Here is a 25,445-nt window from a genome sequence, read left to right as displayed (position 1 = left end):
TGGAGAACAATTGGAGGTTTACTCAGTAGCAGTGCAAATACCATGGTACAGCTATATGGACACTCAATCATTATGGTACTTTTTAAAATGGTAAGGTTACAAACATTATGATAAATAGAACTGAAACTTGTATCTCATTATGGTAAATGTTGAAATAATTATAGCCAGTTATAATTGTAATGGCTTAGCAGATAAGAAAAGAGGTGATGATATTAACTAACAATAATTTTGATCCGAATGTGCAAATTGTCCAAAACAGATCTGCATAGTAGATGGATTCTTTTAAATATGTTATTGGACCATAAATTGATTTGGCTCATTAATATAAATAAAATAATAAATCAAGCCTACAAGCAATACAAGAGTATTATTATGGTGGGAGTTTATAATACGGTTTTTAATACCTCAATGGACCGGAAAGGAAATCACATTAAACTATTCCCCTCATGCACTTAAGGAAATCCAGAAAGTCATGGATATATTGGAACTAGTGGATATAGGAGGCTTAAATATCCAGACCTAGTGAGATATACATTGCAGAGGCTCAATGAAGCTAGTCGTCTTGACTACTTTGTTATTCTCGCTGGCACCAAAAGTAAATTTTTTAAGTGTTCATAGGGGGCAGAATGCAGATGGACCATCAAATAATTGGCATATCAAATTGTATTTGTCACATGCTCCAAATACAACAGGTGTAGGTAGACCATACTGTGAAATGCTTACTTACAAGCCCAGTTCAAGAAAGAGTTAAGAAAATATTTACTAAATAAATATTAGTGGGGGCCAGTTCGGCCCGCCTTTTCCTGTAGTCCACGATAAGCTCCTTTGTCTTGCTCACTTTGAGGGAGAGGTTGTTGTCCTGGCATTTAGCTCGTCTGGTAGGCTAGCGTCAACGGGCAGCTCGCTTGAGTCAACACTGAGTTTTTCAATGTAAATTATACTAAATTCTTGAAACCAATAGAATGTTAAATATATGGGGGGATACAACAATCCCAGCTCTACAGATTTTGCCACGAAAAGACAGAATTATTAGATCATTTGTTTTGGTACTGTCCATATTATAGTGCCTTCGGAAAGTATTCAGACCGCTTGACTTTTTCCACATTGCAATACGCAACATCGCCGTGTGCCTCAAATTTTGTAACAATGTGGAGGGCTCCATATATCTCCGCACAGACATAATTGGTTGACGGTAGGTGACAGTGGGAGGTCTTGTATAGTGTATTCGGAAAGTAGTCAGGCCCCTTGACTAGATTTTGTTACGTTACAACCTTATTCTAAAATTGATTAAATCGTTTTAAAATGACAAAGCAAAACCAGTTTTTTCTCAACGTCAACAGTGAAGAGGCGACTCCGGGATTCTGGCTTTCTAGGCAGAGTTGCAAAGAAAAAGCCATATCTCAGACTGGCCAATAAAAATAAAAGATTAAGAAGGGCAAAATAACAGACACTAACAATAACAGAGGAACTCTGCCTAGAAGGCCAGCATCCCGGAGTCGCCTCTTCACTGTTGACGTTGAGACTGGTGTTTTGCAGGTACTATTTAATGAAGCTGCCAGGTGAGGACTTGTGAGGCATCTGTTTCTCAAACTAGACACTCTAATGTACATGTCCTCTTGATCAATTGTGCACCGGGGCCTCCCAATCCTCTTTCTATTCTGGTTAGAGACAGTTTGCGCTGTTCTGTGAAGAGAGTAGTACACAGCGTTGTCCGTGATCATCAGTTTCTTGCCAATTTCTCGCATGGAATAGCCTTCATTTCTCAGAACAAGAACAGACTGACAAGTTTCAGAAGAAAGGACTTTGTTTCTGGCCATTTTGAGCCTGTAATCAAACACAGAAATGCTGATGCTCCAGATACTCAACTAGTCTAAAGGCCAGTTTTTATTGCTTCTTTAAAATCAGAACAACAGTTTTCAACTGTGCTAACAATTTCAAAAAGGGTTTTCTAATGATCAATTAGCCTTTTAAAATGATAAACTTGGACTGGCTAACACAACGTGCCATTGGAACACAGGAGTGATGGTTGCTGATAATGGGCCTCTATACGCCTATGTAGATATTCCATAAAAAAATAAGCCGTTTCCAGCTGCAATAGTCATTTACAACATTAACAATGTCTACACTGTATTTGTAATCAATTTGACGATATTTTAATGGACCAAATCCTTTATTTAAAAAAGTTTATTTTTTTAATTTTCTTTAAACAAAGACATTTTTAAGTGATCCCAAACTTTTGAACGGTAGTTTGTGTATATATTTATTAATTACACACACAACCAGTCAAAAATGTTGGTACACCTACTCATTAAAGTTTTTTTGTACATTGTAGAATAAAAGTGAAGACATCAAAACTATGAAAATAACACATATGGAATCATGTAGTAACCAAAAGAAGTGTTAAACAAATCAAAATATATCTTAGATTCTTCAAAGTAGCCACCCTTTGCCTTGATGACAGCTTTGCACACTCTTGGCATTCTCTCTACCAGCTTCACCTGGAATGGTTTTCCAAGAGTCTTGAAGGAGTTCCCACACATGCTGAGCACTTGTTGGCTGCTTTTCCTTTACGGTCCAACTCATCCTAAACCATCTCAATTGGGTTGAGGTTGGGTGATTGTGGAGGCCAGGTCATCTGATGCAGCACTACATCACTCTCCTTCTAGGTCAAAAGCCCTTACACAGCCTGGAGGTGTGTTGGGTCATTGTCCTTTTGAAAAACCAATGATAGGCGCTTAGTGGGACTAACAGATGGGATGGCGTATCGCTGTAGAATGCTGTGGTAGCCATGCTGGCTAAGAGTGCCTTTAATTCTAAATAAATCACAGTGTCACCAGCAAAGCACCCCCACATCTCCTCCTCCATGCTTCACGGTGGGAACCACAAATGCGGAGATCACCAGTTCACCTACTCTTCATCTCACAAAGACACCGTGATCTCAAATTTAGACTAGTCAGACCAAAGGACAGATTTCCCCTGGTCTAATGTCCATTGCTCGTGTTTCTTGGCCCAAGCAAGTTTCTTCTTATTGGTGTCCTTCAGTAGTGGTTTATTTGCAGCAATTCAACCATGAAATCCTGCTTCCCGCAGTCTCCTCTGAACAGTTGATGTTGAGATGTGTCTGTTACTTGAACTCTGTGAAGCATTTATTTGAACTCTGTGAAGCATTTATTTGGTCTGCAATTTCTGAGGCTGGTAACTCTAATAAACGGATACTCTGCTGCAATGGTAACTCTGGGTCTACCTTTCCTGTGACGGTCCTCATGAGAGCAGGTTTCATCATATCACTTGGTTTTTGCAACTGCACTTGAAGAAACTTTCAAAGTTTTGAAATGTTCCATATTGACTGACATTCATGTCTTAAAGTAATGATGGACTGTCGTTTCGCTTATTTGAGCTGTTCTTGCCATAATATGGACTTGGTCTTTTAACAAATAGGGCTAATTTCTGTATATACCACCCCTAATGTACCTTGTCACAACACAACTGATTGGCTCAAACGCGTTAAGAAGGACAGAAATTCCATTAATTAACAAGGCATACCTGTTAATTGAAATGCATTCCAGGTGACTACCTCATGAAGTTAGTTGAGAGAATGCCAAGAGTGTGAAAAGCTGTCAGTCATCAAGGCAAAGGGTGGCTACTTTGAATAATCTGAAATATTTTTTCAATTGTTTAACACTCTTTTGGTTACTACATGATTCCATATTGTGTTATTTCATAGTGTTGATGTCTTCACTATTATTCTACACTGTAGAAAATAGTAAAAATAAAGAAAAACCCTTGAATGAGTAGATGTGTCCAAACTTTTGACTGGTACTGTGTGTGTAAAATATATATGATTGTAAATGATCTCGACAACTACATTGATAGAACACAAATCTATTTGCAAAATTCTTTCAAATAAACAAAAGCTACACAAGTAAGATGTTCTTAAGCTTGCTAAAAGGTGGGTTTGGAAACACAACCCAGGCTAGTCTAGCTAGTACAGAGAGCTAGAGAGTTGGCAGGGCAGTACCAACTGGTTTGACATTGATAACACCAGTTAATCATTTTACTAGCAGTACAGAGAGCTACTGACCGGTTTGACGTTGATAACCAGTGTGATGCCGTGCTCCAGCAGCATGTCCTGAGCAATACGAGACACGGTCTTCTCCACCAGCACCAGGTTGGGACGCACGTCCACTATACGCTGAACATAGTTCTTCAGAAACTCATGCTCCTGGGTAACAAAGACACTGACAAAGATTACATTTTCTTTTTCCTCATTTCTAGAAATTGTGGATGGGTGCTAGCAAATGTGGAATTACTAACTGGCTGACCTGAAGCACGATGGGGTCAATGCAGGTGAACTTGGTCTCCTCTCTGTAGAGATACTCTATAGAACACTTCAGAAGCAGGATCTTGGGGTTCTTGATGTACGAGTTCATCTAAAATATGATCAAATTGTACTTTATTGAGTTCACAGACAAGCAATAAACTGCGTCCTTCTGACTGTGTTTACAGGGAGAGATGGTAATTGTTACATAAGAGAAGGGAACTTACTTTTTTGTGGGCAATGTTCTTGGTACAGACAAAGCCATTCACTACCGCAGAGTCAAACTTCTTCCCTCCAGGAATCTAAAAATAAATTAAAAGAAAAGCAGAAAGAATGAAGGTTAAAAGACAGCCCTTCTGGTCACCTAAAATTACTCATCAGTCTACTCCTGCAGTATGTGCAGTCTAAGTAAAGCCAAATGACAAAGACCTGATTCAGAGTTGAAAGAAGTGCAGGCAACGCAGACTTTTGCATAAATCGTTAATTGACATCAATATGGAGACTTGCAAGGAAAGTTGAGTTAATCAACCAGATCTCAAGTCAGAATAGGTACCTTCTTGACGTGAACCAGTTGTCTGATGTCCATGTCATCATCACAGCTGCGAACGTCCGGCCGCACAGTCTGCACTACCTGCCTCACCACAGGAACGATGATGTCACGCCAGGAGAGGCACAGGGACTCGCTGTACAGCAACTGCTGCAGCAGCGCCATCATGTGGCTGTGGTTGGCAGAGCTGTGGAGGGGGAGAGAAGTTTGCATGTTATACTGGGCAAAGAAAACAGCTAAGTCACCAGCTAAAAATGTTTACATAACACCATACATTAACTCATACTGAGAGATCTCTGCTTCATCTAAAGAATTACTTATATGTTCAGTTCCAGTTCTACTTCAATTTAGTAGGCTAGAGACTAGTCTTTACATTCCAAACCTCACACTTTTCACTAGTGCCTAGCATTTCCTGTACTCACATACATATTTAATGAACAAAAAAAACGATTGACAAACATTTGAGCAATTTTCAAACCTCTAAAGTTATCCGACTGTACTCACAGTAGCCTCTCCATGGCCTCCTTCTCTCCATTCTCCTCTCTGAGCTGGTCCAGGGAGCTGTGGTGCCAGCCCAAAGGAGTGAACAGCATCTCGTTAGCTTTCTCCTCCACACGACGGTTAAACAGGGACTCTGCAGCACACAGAGAGAGATAGCTTGGTTTACAGCTACAGTACATTAGGTTCAGTACCAACTGCTTGTTCAATAGAAAGAATACACAGCTGCTCAAGAGTTGAAAAGTGTACCAATTGCAAAAAAATATCCATAACGAAGCCAGACTAAACTAGGAAGTGGGGAGTTCCTACCTTTGATGAAAGCGTCACTGATGGAGATATTCTGTCCTCCATCCTCTGAGACCAGGTACTCTGATATAGGAGAGGGAAAGAGGAAAAACGCATTAACACACAACTCCACCTTCCATAAACGGATACCTGTTATGGGAACTGGCTGAGCAAACAAATAGGTTAAGTTCCTCTTTGTTTGCTATAGCAGATTAAGGTGAATCGATCAAAATAAAAGTCTAGGTAAAAGGTGTTTGTTTTCAGCAAGACAATAGCAACCAATCATTCCAGTGAAGTGGGATAGGACTGTCCCTGTTTAGGTGGAAGCGATGGGGGTGGGACAGTTTGTGTGTTTGTTTGTTTGTTGCGCCGTACCTTTCTGCTCCTTGGGGTGCGGGGGTACATGGGGGTACTTGGACGGTTTCTTGATGTGGAAGTTGACGTTGTCCTGCTCCATATTGAGATTGATGGAGGCAGCAGAGTCACTGTCCACCGCTGACTGGAAACTGCTGACTGACGTCCTCTTACTGGGGCTGGATGAGTCTGACGAGGGGGAGGGGGGTGCATTGATTGATTGATTGATTGATTGATTGATTGTAGTAAGAAGTAAGTAGTAAGAGAAATACTAAGAGTTATCTCAAAGACATTACAGAAAGACTCAACTACCCATTGTTTACTCTCAATATTAATGGCCTTGTGCAGTCAAAAATGTGATTTACCTGTCTTTTATATACAGTGGAGTGGGAAGTTTACATACACTTAGGTTGGAGTCATTAAAACTCGTTTTTCAACCACTCCACACATTTCTTGTTAACAAACTATAGTTTTGGCAAGTCGGTTAGGACATCTACTGTGTGCATGACAGAAGTCATTTTTCCAACAATCGTTTACAGACAGATTATTTCACTTATAATTCACTGTGTCACAATTCCAGTGGGTCAGAAGTTTACATACACTAAGTTGACTGTGCCTTTAAACAGCTTGGAAAATTCCAGAAAATGAAGTCATCGCTTTAGATGCTTCTGATAGGCTAATTGACATAATTTGAGTCAATTGGAGGTGTACCTGTGGATGTATTTCAAGGCCTACCTTCAAACTTAGTGCCTCTTTGCTTGACATCATGGGAAAATCAAAAGAAATCAGCCAAGACTTTAGAAAAAAAAATTGGAGACCTCCACAAGTCTGGTTCATCCTTAAGAGCAATTTCAAAACACCTGAAGGTACCACGTTCATATGTACAAACAATAGTATGCAAGTATAAACACCATAGGGCCACGCAGCCGTCATACCGCTCAGGAAGGAGACGTGTTCTGTCTCCTAGAGATGAACGTACTTTGGTGCGAAAAGTGCAAATCAATCCCAGAACTGCAAAGGACCTTGTGAAGATGCTGGAGGAAACAGGTACAAAAGTATCTATATCCACAGTAAAACCAGTCCTATATCGACATAACCTGAAAGGCCGCTCAGCAAGGAAGAAGCCACTGCTCCAAAACCGCCATAAAAAAGACAGACTACGGTTTGCAACTGCACATGGGGAGAAATATCGTACTTTTTGGAGAAATGTCCTCTGGTCTGATGAAACAAAAATAGAACTGTTTGGCCATAATGACCATCGTTATGTTTGGAGGGAAAAGGGGGAGGCTTGCAAGCTGAAGAACAACATCCCAACTGTAAAGCACGGGGGTGGCAGCATCATGTTGTGGGGGTGCTTTGCTGCAGGAGGGACTGGTGCACTTCACAAAATAGATGGGAAAATGATGTGGATATATTGAAGCAACATCTCAAGACAGTCATGAAGTTAAAGTTTGGTCGCAAATGGGTCTTCCAAATGGACAATGACCCCAAGCATACTTCCAAAGTTGTGGCAAAATGGCTTAAGGACAACAAAGTCAAGGTATTGGAGTGGCCATCACAAAGCCCTGACCTCAATTCTATAGAAAATATGTGGGCAGAACTGAAAAAGCGTGTGCGAGCAAGGAGGCCTACAAACCTGACTCAGTTATACCAGCTCTGTCAGGAGGAATGAGCCAAAATTCACCCAACATATTGTGGGAAGCTTGTGGAAGGCTACTCAAAACGTTTGACCCAAGATAAACAATTTAAAGGCAATGCTACCAAATACTAATTGAGTGTATGTAAACTTCTGACCCACTGGGAATGTGATGAAAGAAATAAAAGCTGAAATAAATCATTCTCTCTACTATTATTCTGACATTTCACATTATTAAAATAAAGTGGTGATCCTAACTGACCTAAGACAGGGAATTTTTACTTGGATTAAATGTCAGGAATTGTAAAAAACGGAGTTTAAATGTATTTGGCTAAGGTGTATGTAAACTTCCGACTTCAACTATACTACCACACTACTGAGGTTGGATTAATATTGTGAAAAGTATGATAATGCCCTTTTAGTGTAACAGCTGTTTGAAAAGACTGCCTGAAATTTGCCTGTTTTGGTGGGATTAACTTTTGGCCTGCCTGCTGACATCACTAGGCGATAAAGTGGTAAATAGACCAATAAGAAAGAGTTCCAAACCTCTCTGCCAATAACAGCTAGTTCAGTTTTCCCCTCCCCACTCCAAGACAGTCCAAGCTAAATTCTTGCTTTTTGACCATTTTAATTTAAATCAGAGTAAGGTACTTCATTGTTACCCAGAAATGATTTGATATTGAGAAAAATGGCTGCATTGGACCTTTAAGAAGAAAGCAGGCATAGACATGATGCTGGTTGTTGTAATGTTTAGCCTGAGGGCTAAAGTCACAAGGCATGCTGGGATACATACTGGGCGTGACATAGTCATTCTCGTCAGCCACCTGGTCTGTGTCACTGTCGTCAAACTTGATGTCTTTGAACCAGGAGGGTTCTGAGTGTCCCTCCAGAGAGTTGACACTGTCACTGTCAGGAGACGGGGTCTCAGAGAACTCCGTGCTCTGAAGAGAAGACAAGAGAATATCATCACCAACACCATCATCATCATCCTCACCACCACCCTCTTAATTGAAGTGTGGTGAGCTTTTAGCGCCCTTCGGCTGCAGTGGCATCACTACTGCACAAAGTTGTTGGATGAGTGGCTACATGTAATAAACCAAGTGGCTATAGGGAGAAGTAGGCAGGCTCGTCCCCTTATTCCCACAAAACAGTATCTCACCTGGAGGGGGCGATAGAGAGCGTACTCATCCCTGAACAGCTGGTCGTGGTGAGTGACACAGTCCAACCAACGACCGTCTACCACAGCCTGACCAATGGCTATCGCCTGGGCCCTGAAAGAGAGTGAGTGAGTGGCGGACGGACGGAAGAGCGAGAGAGAGTGGAGGAGTGAGAAAGATGTAGGCAAGAGAGAACATTTTCTAACTCATGTAATCTCTTCTTTATACAATATCGTTATTCAGACATCAGTCAGGTAGCCATGATACAGTATGTCTATACCTGGTGGAGATGGTTCCACTCCTCAGCAGCCAGTTGACCAGCTCCTTCCCCACAATGCAGTTGGGGTATGTACGGAGCCAGTAGCGGTGGTCCTGGAACTCCATGCCAGTACTGTTGTTACAAATCTTCTTCCACAGGTCTTTGAGCTGGGATGAGTCCTACATGTCATGAAAGTCAGTCAGTGAAAAATCAGTTTTTATTGTATGCGTTGTCAAGAATGGAGTGGAAAAATATACAGACAGGGCTAGAAAGAGAATGGAGGGAGAGTGAGAGAGAGCGTAAGGACAAGCTGGAAAGAGTGAGAGAAAGGGATAAAGAGAGAGATAGAAGGGGAAAGAAAAGTAAAGAAAGAGATAGCATCCCTACCAGCAGTATCTTCCTCTCCTCTTCACTGTGGTCAGGATTGGGCATGGTCCTACTGGTCTGGGGGCTCACTGAGCTGTCATAGGAGGGCACCATGGAGGAGCCAGACCGGTCCAGGGACAGGTTGGTCACACTGGCTGACCTGGATATGACAGGGATGGCATTACAGGACCTGCAGGGCATTCTGCACCCTATTTCTCTGAGTATGTGTGTGCATGTGGGGAGAAACCTTGAACTTCTCATTCCAAAATCATAGGCATTAATATGGAGTTGGTCCCCCTTTGCTGCTATAACAGCCTCCACTCTTCTGGGAAGGCTTTGCACTAGATGTTGGAACATTGCTGCGGGGACTTGCTTCCATTCAGCCACAAGAGCATTAGTGAGGTCGGCACTGATGTTGGGTGATTAGGCCTGGCTTGTAGTCAGCGTTCCAATTCATCCCAAAGGTGTTCGATGGGGTTGAGGTCAGGGCTCTGTGCAGGGCAGTCAAGTTCTTCCACACCGATCTCATCAAACCATTTCTGTATGGAACTCAGTTTATTCACGGGGGCATTGTCATGCTGAAACAGGAAAGGGCCTTCCGCAAACTGTTGCCACAAAGTTGGAAGCACAGAATTGTCTAGAATGTCATTGTATGCTGTAGCGTTAAGATGTCCGTTCACTGGAACTAAGGGGCCCGAACCAGGAAAAACAGCCCGACCATTTTTTCTCCTCCAACAAACTTTACAGTTGGCACTATGCATTGGGGCAGGTAGCGTTCTTCTGGCATCCGCCAAACCCAGATTCGTATGTCGGACTCCCAAATGTTGAAGTGTGATTCATCACACCAGAGATTGTGTTTCCACTGCTCCAGAGCTTTACACCACTCCAGCCGACGCTTGGCATCCCGCATGGTGATCTTAGGCTTGTGCACAGCGGCTCGGCCACGGAAACCCATTTCATGAAGCTCCCGACGAACTGCTCTTGTGCTGACGTTGCTTCCAGAGGCAGTTTGGAACTCTGTAGTGAGTGTTGCAACTGAGCAGAGACGATTTTTATGTGCTACGAGCTTCAGCACTCAGCGGTCCCGTTCTGTGAGCTTGTGTGGCCTACCACTTTGCGGCTGAGCCGTTATTGCTCCTAGACGTTTCCACTTCACAATAACAGCACTTACAGTTGGCCGGGGAAGTTCTAGCAGGGCAGAAATATTATGAACTGACTTGTTGGAAAGGTGGCATCCTATGACGGTGCTACATTGAAAGTCACTGATTGCATGGCTGTGTGCTCGATTTAATACACCCGTCAGCAACGGGTGTGGTTGAAATAGCTGAATCCACTAATTTTAAAGGGGTGTTCACATACTATTGTATCTATAACGTACATCTCTCTCTGTAGGGTGCACCATCAGAGAACAGGGCACCAAAATACAAGCCCTAAACAGAGTTGGGAAAAAACTAGCTGTAAAAGGGTTCTATAAAAATATGGGCCAAAAGCAGACACTCACCGCTTCCTTATTGGGGACTTGCCTCCATCCTCTTGTAGCCCAGTCAGTCTAGAATTCATACCTCTGCTCTGAGACTCCTGGTGAATCAAACTGACACACATGCAAACTAATTCATATCTCTGCTCTGAGACTCCTGGTGACTCTAACTGACACACATGCAAACTAATTCATATCTCTGCTCTGAGACTCCTGGTGAATCTAACTGACACACATGCAAACTAATTCATATCTCTGCTCTGAGACTCCTGGTGACTCTAACTGACACACGCAAACTAATTCATATCTCTGCTCTGAGACTCCTGGTGAATCAAACTGACACACATGCAAACTAATTCATATCTCTGCTCTGAGACTCCTGGTGAATCAAACTGACACACATGCAAACTAATTCATATCTCTGCTCTGAGACTCCTGGTGAATCAAACTGACACACATGCAAACTAATTCATATCTCTGCTCTGAGACTCCTGGTGAATCAAACTGACACACATGCAAACTAATTCATATCTCTGCTCTGAGACTCCTGGTGACTCTGACACACATGCAAACTAATTCATATCTCTGCTCTGAGACTCCTGGTGACTCTAACTGACACACATGCAAACTAATTCATACCTGAACTAAATCCTTTGACGTCCATGTAACACTACTGTAACTAGTTATGGTAGACGTATGCAGAAGTGTTAATATGGTAGATCTAGAAGGGTAAGGCTCAACTCAAAATAAAAGAAAGCCAAAACTGTTACAAGCTGTCAGAGGAGTTTGAATGGTCATAAAAACAACAGCACTTCTTTCTCACCCCAATGGGAGTTTTTCTACACCAGGAGAGAAAGGGACAAATAGTTTCTCTGAGACATGTCGTTAGGAGCAAGAGTATCACACTGATGATTGGATCAAATCACGTGATTTAATGGGATGGAATGTTATTAGCTCAAAGCGAGTCACATGGTTTAATGGGATGGAATGTTATTAGCTCAAAGCGAGTCACGTGGTTTAATGGGATGGAATGTTATTAGCTCAAAGCGAGTCACATGGTTTAATGGGATGGAATGTTATTAGCTCAAAGCGAGTCACATGGTTTAATGGGATGGAATGTTATTAGCTCAAAGCGAGTCACATGGTTTAATGGGATGGAATGTTATTAGCTCAAAGCGAGTCACATGGTTTAATGGGATGGAATGTTATTAGCTCAAAGCGAGTCACGTGGTTTAATGGGATGGAATGTTATTAGCTCAAAGCGAGTCACATGGTTTAATGGGATGGAATGTTATTAGCGATAATCAATTACACAATAGCATGCGTTCTCTGACAAAATCAAACAAGATCTGTCTTTGAAAAACACAACCCAATTTCTTTTCATAATTTGCTTGTTTTTTGCATTGACAATTTATGGTTAGAAAATGGATCTGAAAAATTCCTGAGAGATGGTTTTCAATTAAAGACATCCAATGAAAGTGGACCATGCTGAGAGAAAGAACCCACCCAGTATACAGGGGAAGAAAAGGAGGACAGGCGGAGGAGAGTGGGCAGGGAGGGAGAGGACATGGGGGATGAAGAGCGCTTAGTGTGTCTCTCTCCTCTGTCTCTTCAACTCTGCATTTGAAGGAAAAGACAAAGATGAGAGTAGGAATACACAGAGGGAAACACGGAGGAGGCTATACACAGAGGGAAACACGGAGGAGGCTATACACAGAGGGAAACACGGAGGAGGCTATACACAGAGGGAAACACGGAGGAGGCTATACACAGAGGGAAACACGGAGGAGGCTATACACAGAGGGAAACACGGAGGAGGCTTTACACAGAGGGAAACACGGAGGAGGCTATACACAGAGGGAAACACGGAGGAGGCTTTACACAGAGGGAAACACGGAGGAGGCTTTACACAGAGGGAAACACGGAGGAGGCTTTACACAGAGGGAAACACGGAGGAGGCTTTACACAGAGGGAAACACGGAGGAGGCTATACACAGAGGGAAACACGGAGGAGGCTATACACAGAGGGAAACACGGAGGAGGCTATACACAGAGGGAAACACGGAGGAGGCTATACACAGAGGGAAACACGGAGGAGGCTATACACAGAGGGAAACACGGAGGAGGCTATACACAGAGGGAAACACGGAGGAGGCTATACACAGAGGGAAACACGGAGGAGGCTATACACAGAGGGAAACACGGAGGAGGCTATACACAGAGGGAAACACGGAGGAGGCTATACACAGAGGGAAACACGGAGGAGGCTATACACAGAGGGAAACACGGAGGAGGCTTTACACAGAGGGAAACACGGAGGAGGCTTTACACAGAGGGAAACACGGAGGAGGCTTTACACAGAGGGAAACACGGAGGAGGCTATACACAGAGGGAAACACGGAGGAGGCTATACACAGAGGGAAACACGGAGGAGGCTATACACAGAGGGAAACACGGAGGAGGCTATACACAGAGGGAAACACGGAGGAGGCTATACACAGAGGGAAACACGGAGGAGGCTATACACAGAGGGAAACACGGAGGAGGCTATACACAGAGGGAAACACGGAGGAGGCTATACACAGAGGGAAACACGGAGGAGGCTATACACAGAGGGAAACACGGAGGCTTTACACAGAGGGAAACACGGAGGCTTTACACAGAGGGAAACACGGAGGCTTTACACAGAGGGAAACACGGAGGCTTTACACAGAGGGAAACACGGAGGCTTTACACAGAGGGAAACACGGAGGCTTTACACAGAGGGAAACACGGAGGCTTTACACAGAGGGAAACACGGGAGGTCTTTACACAGAGGGAAACACGGAGTCTTTACACAGAGGGAAACACGGAGGCTTTACACAGAGGGAAACACGGAGTCTTTACACAGAGAGAAAACACAGAAAAAAGGTGAGGTAAGGGAACAAATAGATGACTGGAAGTTGATGCGAGGGAGGTGTGCATGCATCTTATGTATGAGGGGAACAGAATGATTAACTAGGGGTCCATGCGAGGGAGGTGTGCATGCCGTAGAGATACAATAACATGTTATTATATATTGATCTATTTCATTCTGTGGGGCATGCATGGTTCCTCACAGAGGTTCCTCTGCTCTCTGTCTCCTCTTAGTTCACCTCTGCCAGGTCAGGTCCTTCTCTAGGAAGATGTTGCGGCTGGACTTGCGACCTCCGACCGGGGTGCGAGGCTCGTTGGGTTCCAGGATGCAGACGGAGGAGTCAGACAGAGCAGACAGGTCCTCTCCTATGGAGCCAGAGTCTGCAGACTGGGAGTAGCTCAGAGCGATCTTACGGCAGTAGGTGCAGGCCCGCAGGTCTCCTACACACAGTAACGAACGAGAGAGAGGAGAGAGAGACAAGAGACGAGAGAGGGATAGGTAGTAGGTGCAATGGAGGAAGGGAAAGAGACCGAGAGAGGAGGAGTCAGTGAGAGGAAGAGCGGGTCCTGCTATGAGCTAGAATGGAGGCAGTATTGTGGTTACTGTGGTGTGGTCACTGCATGGCATGGTTAGGTCACATCACAGCATCATCAAAAGTTCAAACAGATGTGAGAATTTGAGACCAATGAAACATCACAGCAATGTTCGGGCTATTTCAAACAAGGGGTGCTCAAACACTACTGGTCAACCAGTCAACTTACCCAAAATCCAACTTCGCTAACACACACAACCACAGCAGAAAACACACACACCATGCTATGAGTGCCCATAGGCCTCTGTGTATACATATCCCCAGAGGTAGACCTAGTGTTTCCTGTAACACATCTAAGTTACAGGTACAACAATGCATTGAATTCAAACTGGAGTTGAAACTAGTAGGGCCTGTGGCCTTCAACACACTGTGACCCTGCCTTGGGAACAACTTTCAGGGCTGCCCCCCCCCCCCCCCCCACCACCCACTCCTGTGAGCCTCCCCCCTCCCCAAAGCACTCACCCGTGTAGCCCATGAACTTGCCAGGGATTTCCTGGTTGCAGCAGCGGCTACAGAAGATCTGTCCACAGAGCCGGCAGTGGTGGCGTCGGCGGAAGGTGGTGAACTTCTCGTTACAGTCGTAGCACTCCTTACACTGACTGTCTGGCATCCAGTACTGCTTCAGGTCACTGTCCTGCAACCAATCCCAGAGGGTCTGTTTGTAATGCGTCATGAGCCTGGACTTCTTTATGCATCTCTTCTATTAACAACTGTGTTGTTAGACTCAAGCCACCCTAGACATAGACTGTTCTCTCTGCTACCGCACGGCAAGAAGTACCAGTGCGCCAAGTCTAGGTCCAAGAGGCTTCAAACTGCTTCTACCCCCCAAGCCATAAGACCCCTGAACAGCTAGTGAAATGGCTACCCAGACTATTCCCCCAATAAACAACAGCAGTGTGATGTGAGGTACTATAAACAACAGCAGTGTGAGGTACTATAAACAACAGCAGTGTGAGGTACAATAAACAACAGCAGTGTGAGGTACTATAAACAACAGCAGTGTGAGGTACTATAAACAACAGCAGTGTGATGTACTATAAACAACAGCAGTGTGAGGTACTATAAACAACAGCAGTGTGAGGTACTATAAACAACAGCAGTGTGAGGTACTATAAACAACAGCAGTGTGAGGTACTATAAACAACAGCAGTGTGAGGTACTATAAACAACAGCAGTGTGAGGTACAATAAACAACAGCAGTGTGAGGTACTATAAACAACAGCAGTGTGAGGTACTATAAACAACAGCAGTGTGAGGTACTATAAACAACAGCAGTGTGAGGTACTATAAACAACAGCAGTGTGATGTACTATAAACAACAGCAGTGTGAGGTACTATAAACAACAGCAGTGTGAGGTACTATAAACAACAGCAGTGTGATGTACTATAAACAACAGCAGTGTGATGTACTATAAACAACAGCAGTGTGATGTACTATAAACAACAGCAGTGTGAGGTACTATAAACAACAGCAGTGTGAGGTACAATAAACAACAGCAGTGTGATGTACTATAAACAACAGCAGTGTGAGGTACTATAAACAACAGCAGTGTGATGTACAATAAACAACAGCAGTGTGAGGTACAATAAACAACAGCAGTGTGAGGTACTATAAACAACAGCAGTGTGACGTGAGGTACTATAAACAACAGCAGTGTGACGTGAGGTACTATAAACAACAGCAGTGTGAGGTACTATAAACAACAGCAGTGTGAGGTACTATAAACAACAGCAGTGTGACGTGAGGTACTATAAACACCAGCAGTGTGAGGTACTATAAACAACAGCAGTGTGACGTGAGGTACAATAAACAACAGCAGTGTGATGTACTATAAACAACAGCAGTGTGAGGTACTATAAACAACAGCAGTGTGATGTACTATAAACAACAGCAGTGTGATGTACTATAAACAACAGCAGTGTGAGGTACAATAAACAACAGCAGTGTGATGTACTATAAACAACAGCAGTGTGATGTACTATAAACAACAGCAGTGTGATGTACTATAAACAACAGCAGTGTGATGTACTATAAACAACAGCAGTGTGACGTACTATAAACAACAGCAGTGTGATGTACTATAAACAACAGCAGTGTGAGGTACTATAAACAACAGCAGTGTGAGGTACTATAAACAACAGCAGTGTGATGTACTATAAACAACAGCAGTGTGAGGTACTATAAACAACAGCAGTGTGATGTACTATAAACAACAGCAGTGTGAGGTACTATAAACAACAGCAGTGTGATGTACTATAAACAACAGCAGTGTGAGGTACTATAAACAACAGCAGTGTGAGGTACTATAAACAACAGCAGTGTGAGGTACTATAAACAACAGCAGTGTGAGGTACTATAAACAACAGCAGTGTGATGTACTATAAACAACAGCAGTGTGAGGTACTATAAACAACAGCAGTGTGATGTACTATAAACAACAGCAGTGTGATGTACTATAAACAACAGCAGTGTGATGTGAGGTACTATAAACAACAGCAGTGTGAGGTACTATAAACAACAGCAGTGTGATGTACTATAAACAACAGCAGTGTGAGGTACTATAAACAACAGCAGTGTGATGTACTATAAACAACAGCAGTGTGAGGTACTATAAACAACAGCAGTGTGATGTACTATAAACAACAGCAGTGTGAGGTACTATAAACAACAGCAGTGTGAGGTACTATAAACAACAGCAGTGTGATGTACAATAAACAACAGCAGTGTGAGGTACTATAAACAACAGCAGTGTGAGGTACTATAAACAACAGCAGTGTGAGGTACTATAAACAACAGCAGTGTGATGTACTATAAACAACAGCAGTGTGATGTACTATAAACAACAGCAGTGTGAGGTACTATAAACAACAGCAGTGTGAGGTACTATAAACAACAGCAGTGTGATGTGAGGTACTATAAACAACAGCAGTGTGAGGTACTATAAACAACAGCAGTGTGAGGTACTATAAACAACAGCAGTGTGAGGTACTATAAACAACAGCAGTGTGATGTGAGGTACAATAAACAACAGCAGTGTGATGTACTATAAACAACAGCAGTGTGATGTAGGTACTATAAACAACAGCAGTGTGATGTGAGGTACAATAAACAGCAGCAGTGTGATGTGAGGTACTATAAACAACAGCAGTGTGAGGTACTATAAACAACAGCAGTGTGAGGTACTATAAACAACAGCAGTGTGAGGTACTATAAACAACAGCAGTGTGATGGGTACTATAAACAACAGCAGTGTGATGTACTATAAACAACAGCAGTGTGAGGTACTATAAACAACAGCAGTGTGAGGTACTATAAACAACAGCAGTGTGAGGTACTATAAACAACAGCAGTGTGATGTACTATAAACAACAGCAGTGTGAGGTACTATAAACAACAGCAGTGTGAGGTACTATAAACAACAGCAGTGTGATGTACTATAAACAACAGCAGTGTGATGTACTATAAACAACAGCAGTGTGATGTACTATAAACAACAGCAGTGTGATGTACTATAAACAACAGCAGTGTGATGTACTATAAACAACAGCAGTGTGAGGTACTATAAACAACAGCAGTGTGAGGTACTATAAACAACAGCAGTGTGATGTACTATAAACAACAGCAGTGTGATGTACTATAAACAACAGCAGTGTGATGTACTATAAACAACAGCAGTGTGATGTACTATAAACAACAGCAGTGTGATGTACTATAAACAACAGCAGTGTGATGTACTATAAACAACAGCAGTGTGATGTACTATAAACAACAGCAGTGTGATGTACTATAAACAACAGCAGTGTGATGTACTATAAACAACAGCAGTGTGATGTACTATAAACAACAGCAGTGTGAGGTACTATAAACAACAGCAGTGTGAGGTAGTATAAACAACAGCAGTGTGAGGTAGTATAAACAACAGCAGTGTGAGGTAGTATAAACAACAGCAGTGTGAGGTAGTATAAACAACAGCAGTGTGAGGTAGTATAAACAACAGCAGTGTGAGGTAGTATAAACAACAGCAGTGTGAGGTAGTATAAACAACAGCAGTGTGAGGTAGTATAAACAACAGCAGTGTGAGGTAGTATAAACAACAGCAGTGTGAGGTAGTATAAACAACAGCAGTGTGAGGTAGTATAAACAACAGCAGTGTGAGGTAGTATAAACAACAGCAGTGTGAGGTAGTATAAACAACAGCAGTGTGAGGTAGTATAAACAACAGCAGTGTGAGGTAGTATAAACAACAGCAGTGTGATGTACTATAAACAACAGCAGTGTGAGGTACTATAAACAACAGCAGTGTGAGGTACTATAAACAACAGCAGTGTGAGGTAGTATAAACAACAGCAATGTGATGTACTATAAACAACAGCAGTGTGATGTACTATAAACAACAGCAGTGTGAGGTACTATAAACAACAGCAGTGTGAGGTACTATAAACAACAGCAGTGTGATGTACTATAAACAACAGCAGTGTGAGGTACTATAAACAACAGCAGTGTGAGGTAGTATAAACAACAGCAGTGTGATGTACTATAAACAACAGCAGTGTGAGGTACTATAAACAACAGCAGTGTGAGGTACTATAAACAACAGCAGTGTGATGTACAATAAACAACAGCAGTGTGATGTGGTACTATAAACAGCAGCAGTGTGAGGTACTATAAACAACAGCAGTGTGAGGTACTATAAACAACAGCAGTGTGATGTGAGGTACAATAAACAACAGCAGTGTGATGTACTATAAACAACAGCAGTGTGATGTACTATAAACAACAGCAGTGTGATGTACAATAAACAACAGCAGTGTGATGGTACTATAAACAACAGCAGTGTGAGGTACTATAAACAACAGCAGTGTGATGTACTATAAACAACAGCAGTGTGATGTACTATAAACAACAGCAGTGTGAGGTACTATAAACAACAGCAGTGTGAGGTACTATAAACAACAGCAGTGTGATGTACTATAAACAACAGCAGTGTGATGTACTATAAACAACAGCAGTGTGATGTGAGGTACTATAAACAGCAGCAGTGTGAGGTACTATAAACAACAGCAGTGTGAGGTACTATAAACAACAGCAGTGTGATGTGAGGTACAATAAACAACAGCAGTGTGATGTACTATAAACAACAGCAGTGTGATGTACTATAAACAACAGCAGTGTGATGTGAGGTACTATAAACAGCAGCAGTGTGATGTGAGGTACAATAAACAGCAGCAGTGTGATGTGAGGTACTATAAACAACAGCAGTGTGAGGTACTATAAACAACAGCAGTGTGAGGTACTATAAACAACAGCAGTGTGAGGTACTATAAACAACAGCAGTGTGATGGTACTATAAACAACAGCAGTGTGATGTACTATAAACAACAGCAGTGTGAGGTACTATAAACAACAGCAGTGTGATGTACTATAAACAACAGCAGTGTGATGTACTATAAACAACAGCAGTGTGATGTACTATAAACAACAGCAGTGTGATGTACTATAAACAACAGCAGTGTGAGGTACTATAAACAACAGCAGTGTGAGGTACTATAAACAACAGCAGTGTGATGTACTATAAACAACAGCAGTGTGATGTACTATAAACAACAGCAGTGTGATGTACTATAAACAACAGCAGTGTGATGTACTATAAACAACAGCAGTGTGATGTGAGGTACTATAAACAACAGCAGTGTGAGGTACTATAAACAACAGCAGTGTGATGTACTATAAACAACAGCAGTGTGATGTACTATAAACAACAGCAGTGTGATGTACTATAAACAACAGCAGTGTGATGTACTATAAACAACAGCAGTGTGAGGTACAATAAACAACAGCAGTGTGATGTACTATAAACAACAGCAGTGTGATGTACTATAAACAACAGCAGTGTGATGTACTATAAACAACAGCAGTGTGATGTACTATAAACAACAGCAGTGTGAGGTACAATAAACAACAGCAGTGTGATGTACTATAAACAACAGCAGTGTGAGGTACAATAAACAACAGCAGTGTGAGGTACAATAAACAACAGCAGTGTGATGTACTATAAACAACAGCAGTGTGAGGTACTATAAACAACAGCAGTGTGAGGTAGTATAAACAACAGCAGTGTGAGGTACAATAAACAACAGCAGTGTGATGTACTATAAACAACAGCAGTGTGAGGTACTATAAACAACAGCAGTGTGATGTACTATAAACAACAGCAGTGTGAGGTACTATAAACAACAGCAGTGTGAGGTACAATAAACAACAGCAGTGTGAGGTACTATAAACAACAGCAGTGTGATGTACTATAAACAACAGCAGTGTGAGGTAGTATAAACAACAGCAGTGTGAGGTAGTATAAACAACAGCAGTGTGAGGTACTATAAACAACAGCAGTGTGAGGTACTATAAACAACAGCAGTGTGAGGTACTATAAACAACAGCAGTGTGATGTACTATAAACAACAGCAGTGTGAGGTACAATAAACAACAGCAGTGTGAGGTACTATAAACAACAGCAGTGTGAGGTACAATAAACAACAGCAGTGTGAGGTACTATAAACAACAGCAGTGTGATGTACTATAAACAACAGCAGTGTGAGGTACTATAAACAACAGCAGTGTGATGTACTATAAACAACAGCAGTGTGATGTACTATAAACAACAGCAGTGTGATGTACTATAAACAACAGCAGTGTGATGTACTATAAACAACAGCAGTGTGAGGTACTATAAACAACAGCAGTGTGAGGTACTATAAACAACAGCAGTGTGAGGTACTATAAACAACAGCAGTGTGATGTACTATAAACAACAGCAGTGTGAGGTACTATAAACAACAGCAGTGTGAGGTACTATAAACAACAGCAGTGTGAGGTACTATAAACAACAGCAGTGTGAGGTACTATAAACAACAGCAGTGTGAGGTACTATAAACAACAGCAGTGTGAGGTAGTATAAACAACAGCAGTGTGAGGTAGTATAAACAACAGCAGTGTGAGGTAGTATAAACAACAGCAGTGTGAGGTAGTATAAACAACAGCAGTGTGAGGTAGTATAAACAACAGCAGTGTGAGGTAGTATAAACAACAGCAGTGTGAGGTAGTATAAACAACAGCAGTGTGAGGTAGTATAAACAACAGCAATGTGATGTACTATAAACAACAGCAGTGTGAGGTAGTATAAACAACAGCAGTGTGAGGTAGTATAAACAACAGCAGTGTGAGGTAGTATAAACAACAGCAGTGTGAGGTAGTATAAACAACAGCAGTGTGAGGTAGTATAAACAACAGCAGTGTGAGGTAGTATAAACAACAGCAGTGTGATGTACTATAAACAACAGCAGTGTGAGGTACTATAAACAACAGCAGTGTGAGGTACTATAAACAACAGCAGTGTGATGTACTATAAACAACAGCAGTGTGAGGTACTATAAACAACAGCAGTGTGAGGTACTATAAACAACAGCAGTGTGAGGTACAATAAACAACAGCAGTGTGATGTACTATAAACAACAGCAGTGTGAGGTACTATAAACAACAGCAGTGTGAGGTACTATAAACAACAGCAGTGTGATGTACTATAAACAACAGCAGTGTGATGTACTATAAACAACAGCAGTGTGATGTACTATAAACAACAGCAGTGTGATGTGAGGTACTATAAACAACAGCAGTGTGAGGTAGTATAAACAACAGCAGTGTGAGGTAGTATAAACAACAGCAGTGTGAGGTAGTATAAACAACAGCAGTGTGATGTACTATAAACAACAGCAGTGTGATGTACTATAAACAACAGCAGTGTGATGTACTATAAACAACAGCAGTGTGATGTACTATAAACAACAGCAGTGTGATGTACTATAAACAACAGCAGTGTGATGTACTATAAACAACAGCAGTGTGATGTACTATAAACAACAGCAGTGTGATGTACTATAAACAACAGCAGTGTGAGGTACTATAAACAACAGCAGTGTGATGGGGTACTATAAACAACAGCAGTGTGATGTACTATAAACAACAGCAGTGTGATGTACTATAAACAACAGCAGTGTGATGTACTATAAACAACAGCAGTGTGATGTACTATAAACAACAGCAGTGTGATGTACTATAAACAACAGCAGTGTGATGTACTATAAACAACAGCAGTGTGATGTACTATAAACAACAGCAGTGTGATGTGAGGTACTATAAACAACAGCAGTGTGAGGTACTATAAACAACAGCAGTGTGAGGTACTATAAACAACAGCAGTGTGAGGTACAATAAACAACAGCAGTGTGATGTGAGGTACTATAAACAACAGCAGTGTGATGTACTATAAACAACAGCAGTGTGAGGTACTATAAACAACAGCAGTGTGAGGTACAATAAACAACAGCAGTGTGAGGTACTATAAACAACAGCAGTGTGATGTACTATAAACAACAGCAGTGTGATGTACTATAAACAACAGCAGTGTGATGTACTATAAACAACAGCAGTGTGAGGTACAATAAACAACAGCAGTGTGAGGTACTATAAACAACAGCAGTGTGATGTACTATAAACAACAGCAGTGTGAGGTAGTATAAACAACAGCAGTGTGAGGTACAATAAACAACAGCAGTGTGATGTACTATAAACAACAGCAGTGTGAGGTACAATAAACAACAGCAGTGTGAGGTACTATAAACAACAGCAGTGTGAGGTACTATAAACAACAGCAGTGTGAGGTAGTATAAACAACAGCAGTGTGAGGTACAATAAACAACAGCAGTGTGATGTGAGGTACTATAAACAACAGCAGTGTGAGGTACAATAAACAACAGCAGTGTGAGGTACTATAAACAACAGCAGTGTGAGGTACTATAAACAACAGCAGTGTGAGGTACTATAAACAACAGCAGTGTGAGGTACTATAAACAACAGCAGTGTGAGGTACTATAAACAACAGCAGTGTGATGTACTATAAACAACAGCAGTGTGATGTACTATAAACAACAGCAGTGTGATGTACTATAAACAACAGCAGTGTGATGTACTATAAACAACAGCAGTGTGATGTACTATAAACAACAGCAGTGTGATGTGAGGTACTATAAACAACAGCAGTGTGAGGTACTATAAACAACAGCAGTGTGAGGTACAATAAACAACAGCAGTGTGATGTGAGGTACTATAAACAACAGCAGTGTGATGTACTATAAACAACAGCAGTGTGAGGTACTATAAACAACAGCAGTGTGAGGTACAATAAACAACAGCAGTGTGAGGTACTATAAACAACAGCAGTGTGATGTACTATAAACAACAGCAGTGTGATGTACTATAAACAACAGCAGTGTGATGTACTATAAACAACAGCAGTGTGATGTACTATAAACAACAGCAGTGTGATGTACTATAAACAACAGCAGTGTGAGGTACAATAAACAACAGCAGTGTGAGGTACTATAAACAACAGCAGTGTGATGTACTATAAACAACAGCAGTGTGAGGTACTATAAACAACAGCAGTGTGAGGTACTATAAACAACAGCAGTGTGATGTACTATAAACAACAGCAGTGTGAGGTACAATAAACAACAGCAGTGTGAGGTACTATAAACAACAGCAGTGTGACGGGGTACTATAAACAACAGCAGTGTGAGGTAGTATAAACAACAGCAGTGTGAGGTACAATAAACAACAGCAGTGTGATGTGAGGTACTATAAACAACAGCAGTGTGAGGTACAATAAACAACAGCAGTGTGAGGTACTATAAACAACAGCAGTGTGAGGTACAATAAACAACAGCAGTGTGATGTACTATAAACAACAGCAGTGTGAGGTACTATAAACAACAGCAGTGTGAGGTACAATAAACAACAGCAGTGTGATGTACTATAAACAACAGCAGTGTGAGGTACTATAAACAACAGCAGTGTGAGGTACTATAAACAACAGCAGTGTGATGTACTATAAACAACAGCAGTGTGAGGTAGTATAAACAACAGCAGTGTGAGGTACTATAAACAACAGCAGTGTGAGGTACAATAAACAACAGCAGTGTGAGGTACTATAAACAACAGCAGTGTGATGTACTATAAACAACAGCAGTGTGAGGTACTATAAACAACAGCAGTGTGAGGTAGTATAAACAACAGCAGTGTGATGTACTATAAACAACAGCAGTGTGATGTACTATAAACAACAGCAGTGTGAGGTAGTATAAACAACAGCAGTGTGAGGTAGTATAAACAACAGCATTGTGAGGTAGTATAAACAACAGCAGTGTGAGGTAGTATAAACAACAGCAGTGTGAGGTAGTATAAACAACAGCAGTGTGAGGTAGTATAAACAACAGCAGTGTGATGTACTATAAACAACAGCAGTGTGAGGTACTATAAACAACAGCAGTGTGATGTACTATAAACAACAGCAGTGTGATGTGAGGTAGTATAAACAACAGCAGTGTGAGGTACTATAAACAACAGCAGTGTGATGTACTATAAACAACAGCAGTGTGAGGTACAATAAACAACAGCAGTGTGATGTACTATAAACAACAGCAGTGTGAGGTACTATAAACAACAGCAGTGTGAGGTACTATAAACAACAGCAGTGTGATGTACTATAAACAACAGCAGTGTGAGGTACTATAAACAACAGCAGTGTGAGGTACTATAAACAACAGCAGTGTGAGGTACAATAAACAACAGCAGTGTGATGTACTATAAACAACAGCAGTGTGATGTACTATAAACAACAGCAGTGTGATGTACTATAAACAACAGCAGTGTGATGTGAGGTACTATAAACAACAGCAGTGTGAGGTACTATAAACAACAGCAGTGTGAGGTACTATAAACAACAGCAGTGTGATGTGAGGTACAATAAACAACAGCAGTGTGATGTGAGGTACAATAAACAACAGCAGTGTGAGGTACTATAAACAACAGCAGTGTGATGTGAGGTACAATAAACAACAGCAGTGTGAGGTACTATAAACAACAGCAGTGTGATGTGGGTACTATAAACAACAGCAGTGTGATGTGAGGTACAATAAACAACAGCAGTGTGACGTGAGGTACTATA

The 25,445-nt window shown here is 41.8% G+C and overlaps 1 protein-coding gene across 7 annotated transcripts in view; it reads right to left on the bottom strand.

Moving 5' to 3' along the window:
• LOC100380630 (1-phosphatidylinositol 3-phosphate 5-kinase) overlaps positions 1-25,445 on the bottom strand; it is a 53,765-nt gene that overhangs the window by 14,844 nt on the left and 13,476 nt on the right. For all 7 annotated transcript variants that reach the window (XM_014165291.3, XM_082967191.1, XM_082967193.1 and 4 more), the window contains exons 5-18: positions 14,848-15,019; positions 14,032-14,233; positions 10,922-11,011; positions 9,442-9,580; positions 9,076-9,233; positions 8,798-8,909; positions 8,432-8,579; positions 6,024-6,191; positions 5,673-5,732; positions 5,370-5,499; positions 4,872-5,052; positions 4,546-4,620; positions 4,323-4,430; positions 4,082-4,222 (exon numbers count right to left, since the gene is read on the bottom strand). In XM_014165291.3, the coding sequence (XP_014020766.1) occupies positions 4,082-4,222; positions 4,323-4,430; positions 4,546-4,620; positions 4,872-5,052; positions 5,370-5,499; positions 5,673-5,732; positions 6,024-6,191; positions 8,432-8,579; positions 8,798-8,909; positions 9,076-9,233; positions 9,442-9,580; positions 10,922-11,011; positions 14,032-14,233; positions 14,848-15,019 (1,884 nt within the window). The remainder of the gene's footprint in view (positions 1-4,081; positions 4,223-4,322; positions 4,431-4,545; positions 4,621-4,871; positions 5,053-5,369; positions 5,500-5,672; positions 5,733-6,023; positions 6,192-8,431; positions 8,580-8,797; positions 8,910-9,075; positions 9,234-9,441; positions 9,581-10,921; positions 11,012-14,031; positions 14,234-14,847; positions 15,020-25,445) is intronic.

This window comes from Salmo salar, chromosome 21 (assembly GCF_965601325.2).
Source record: "Salmo salar chromosome 21, fSalSal1, whole genome shotgun sequence".
In the NCBI taxonomy this organism is placed as follows: Eukaryota; Metazoa; Chordata; class Actinopteri; order Salmoniformes; family Salmonidae; genus Salmo; species Salmo salar.
This window is presented reverse-complemented; position numbering and strand designations above follow the sequence as displayed.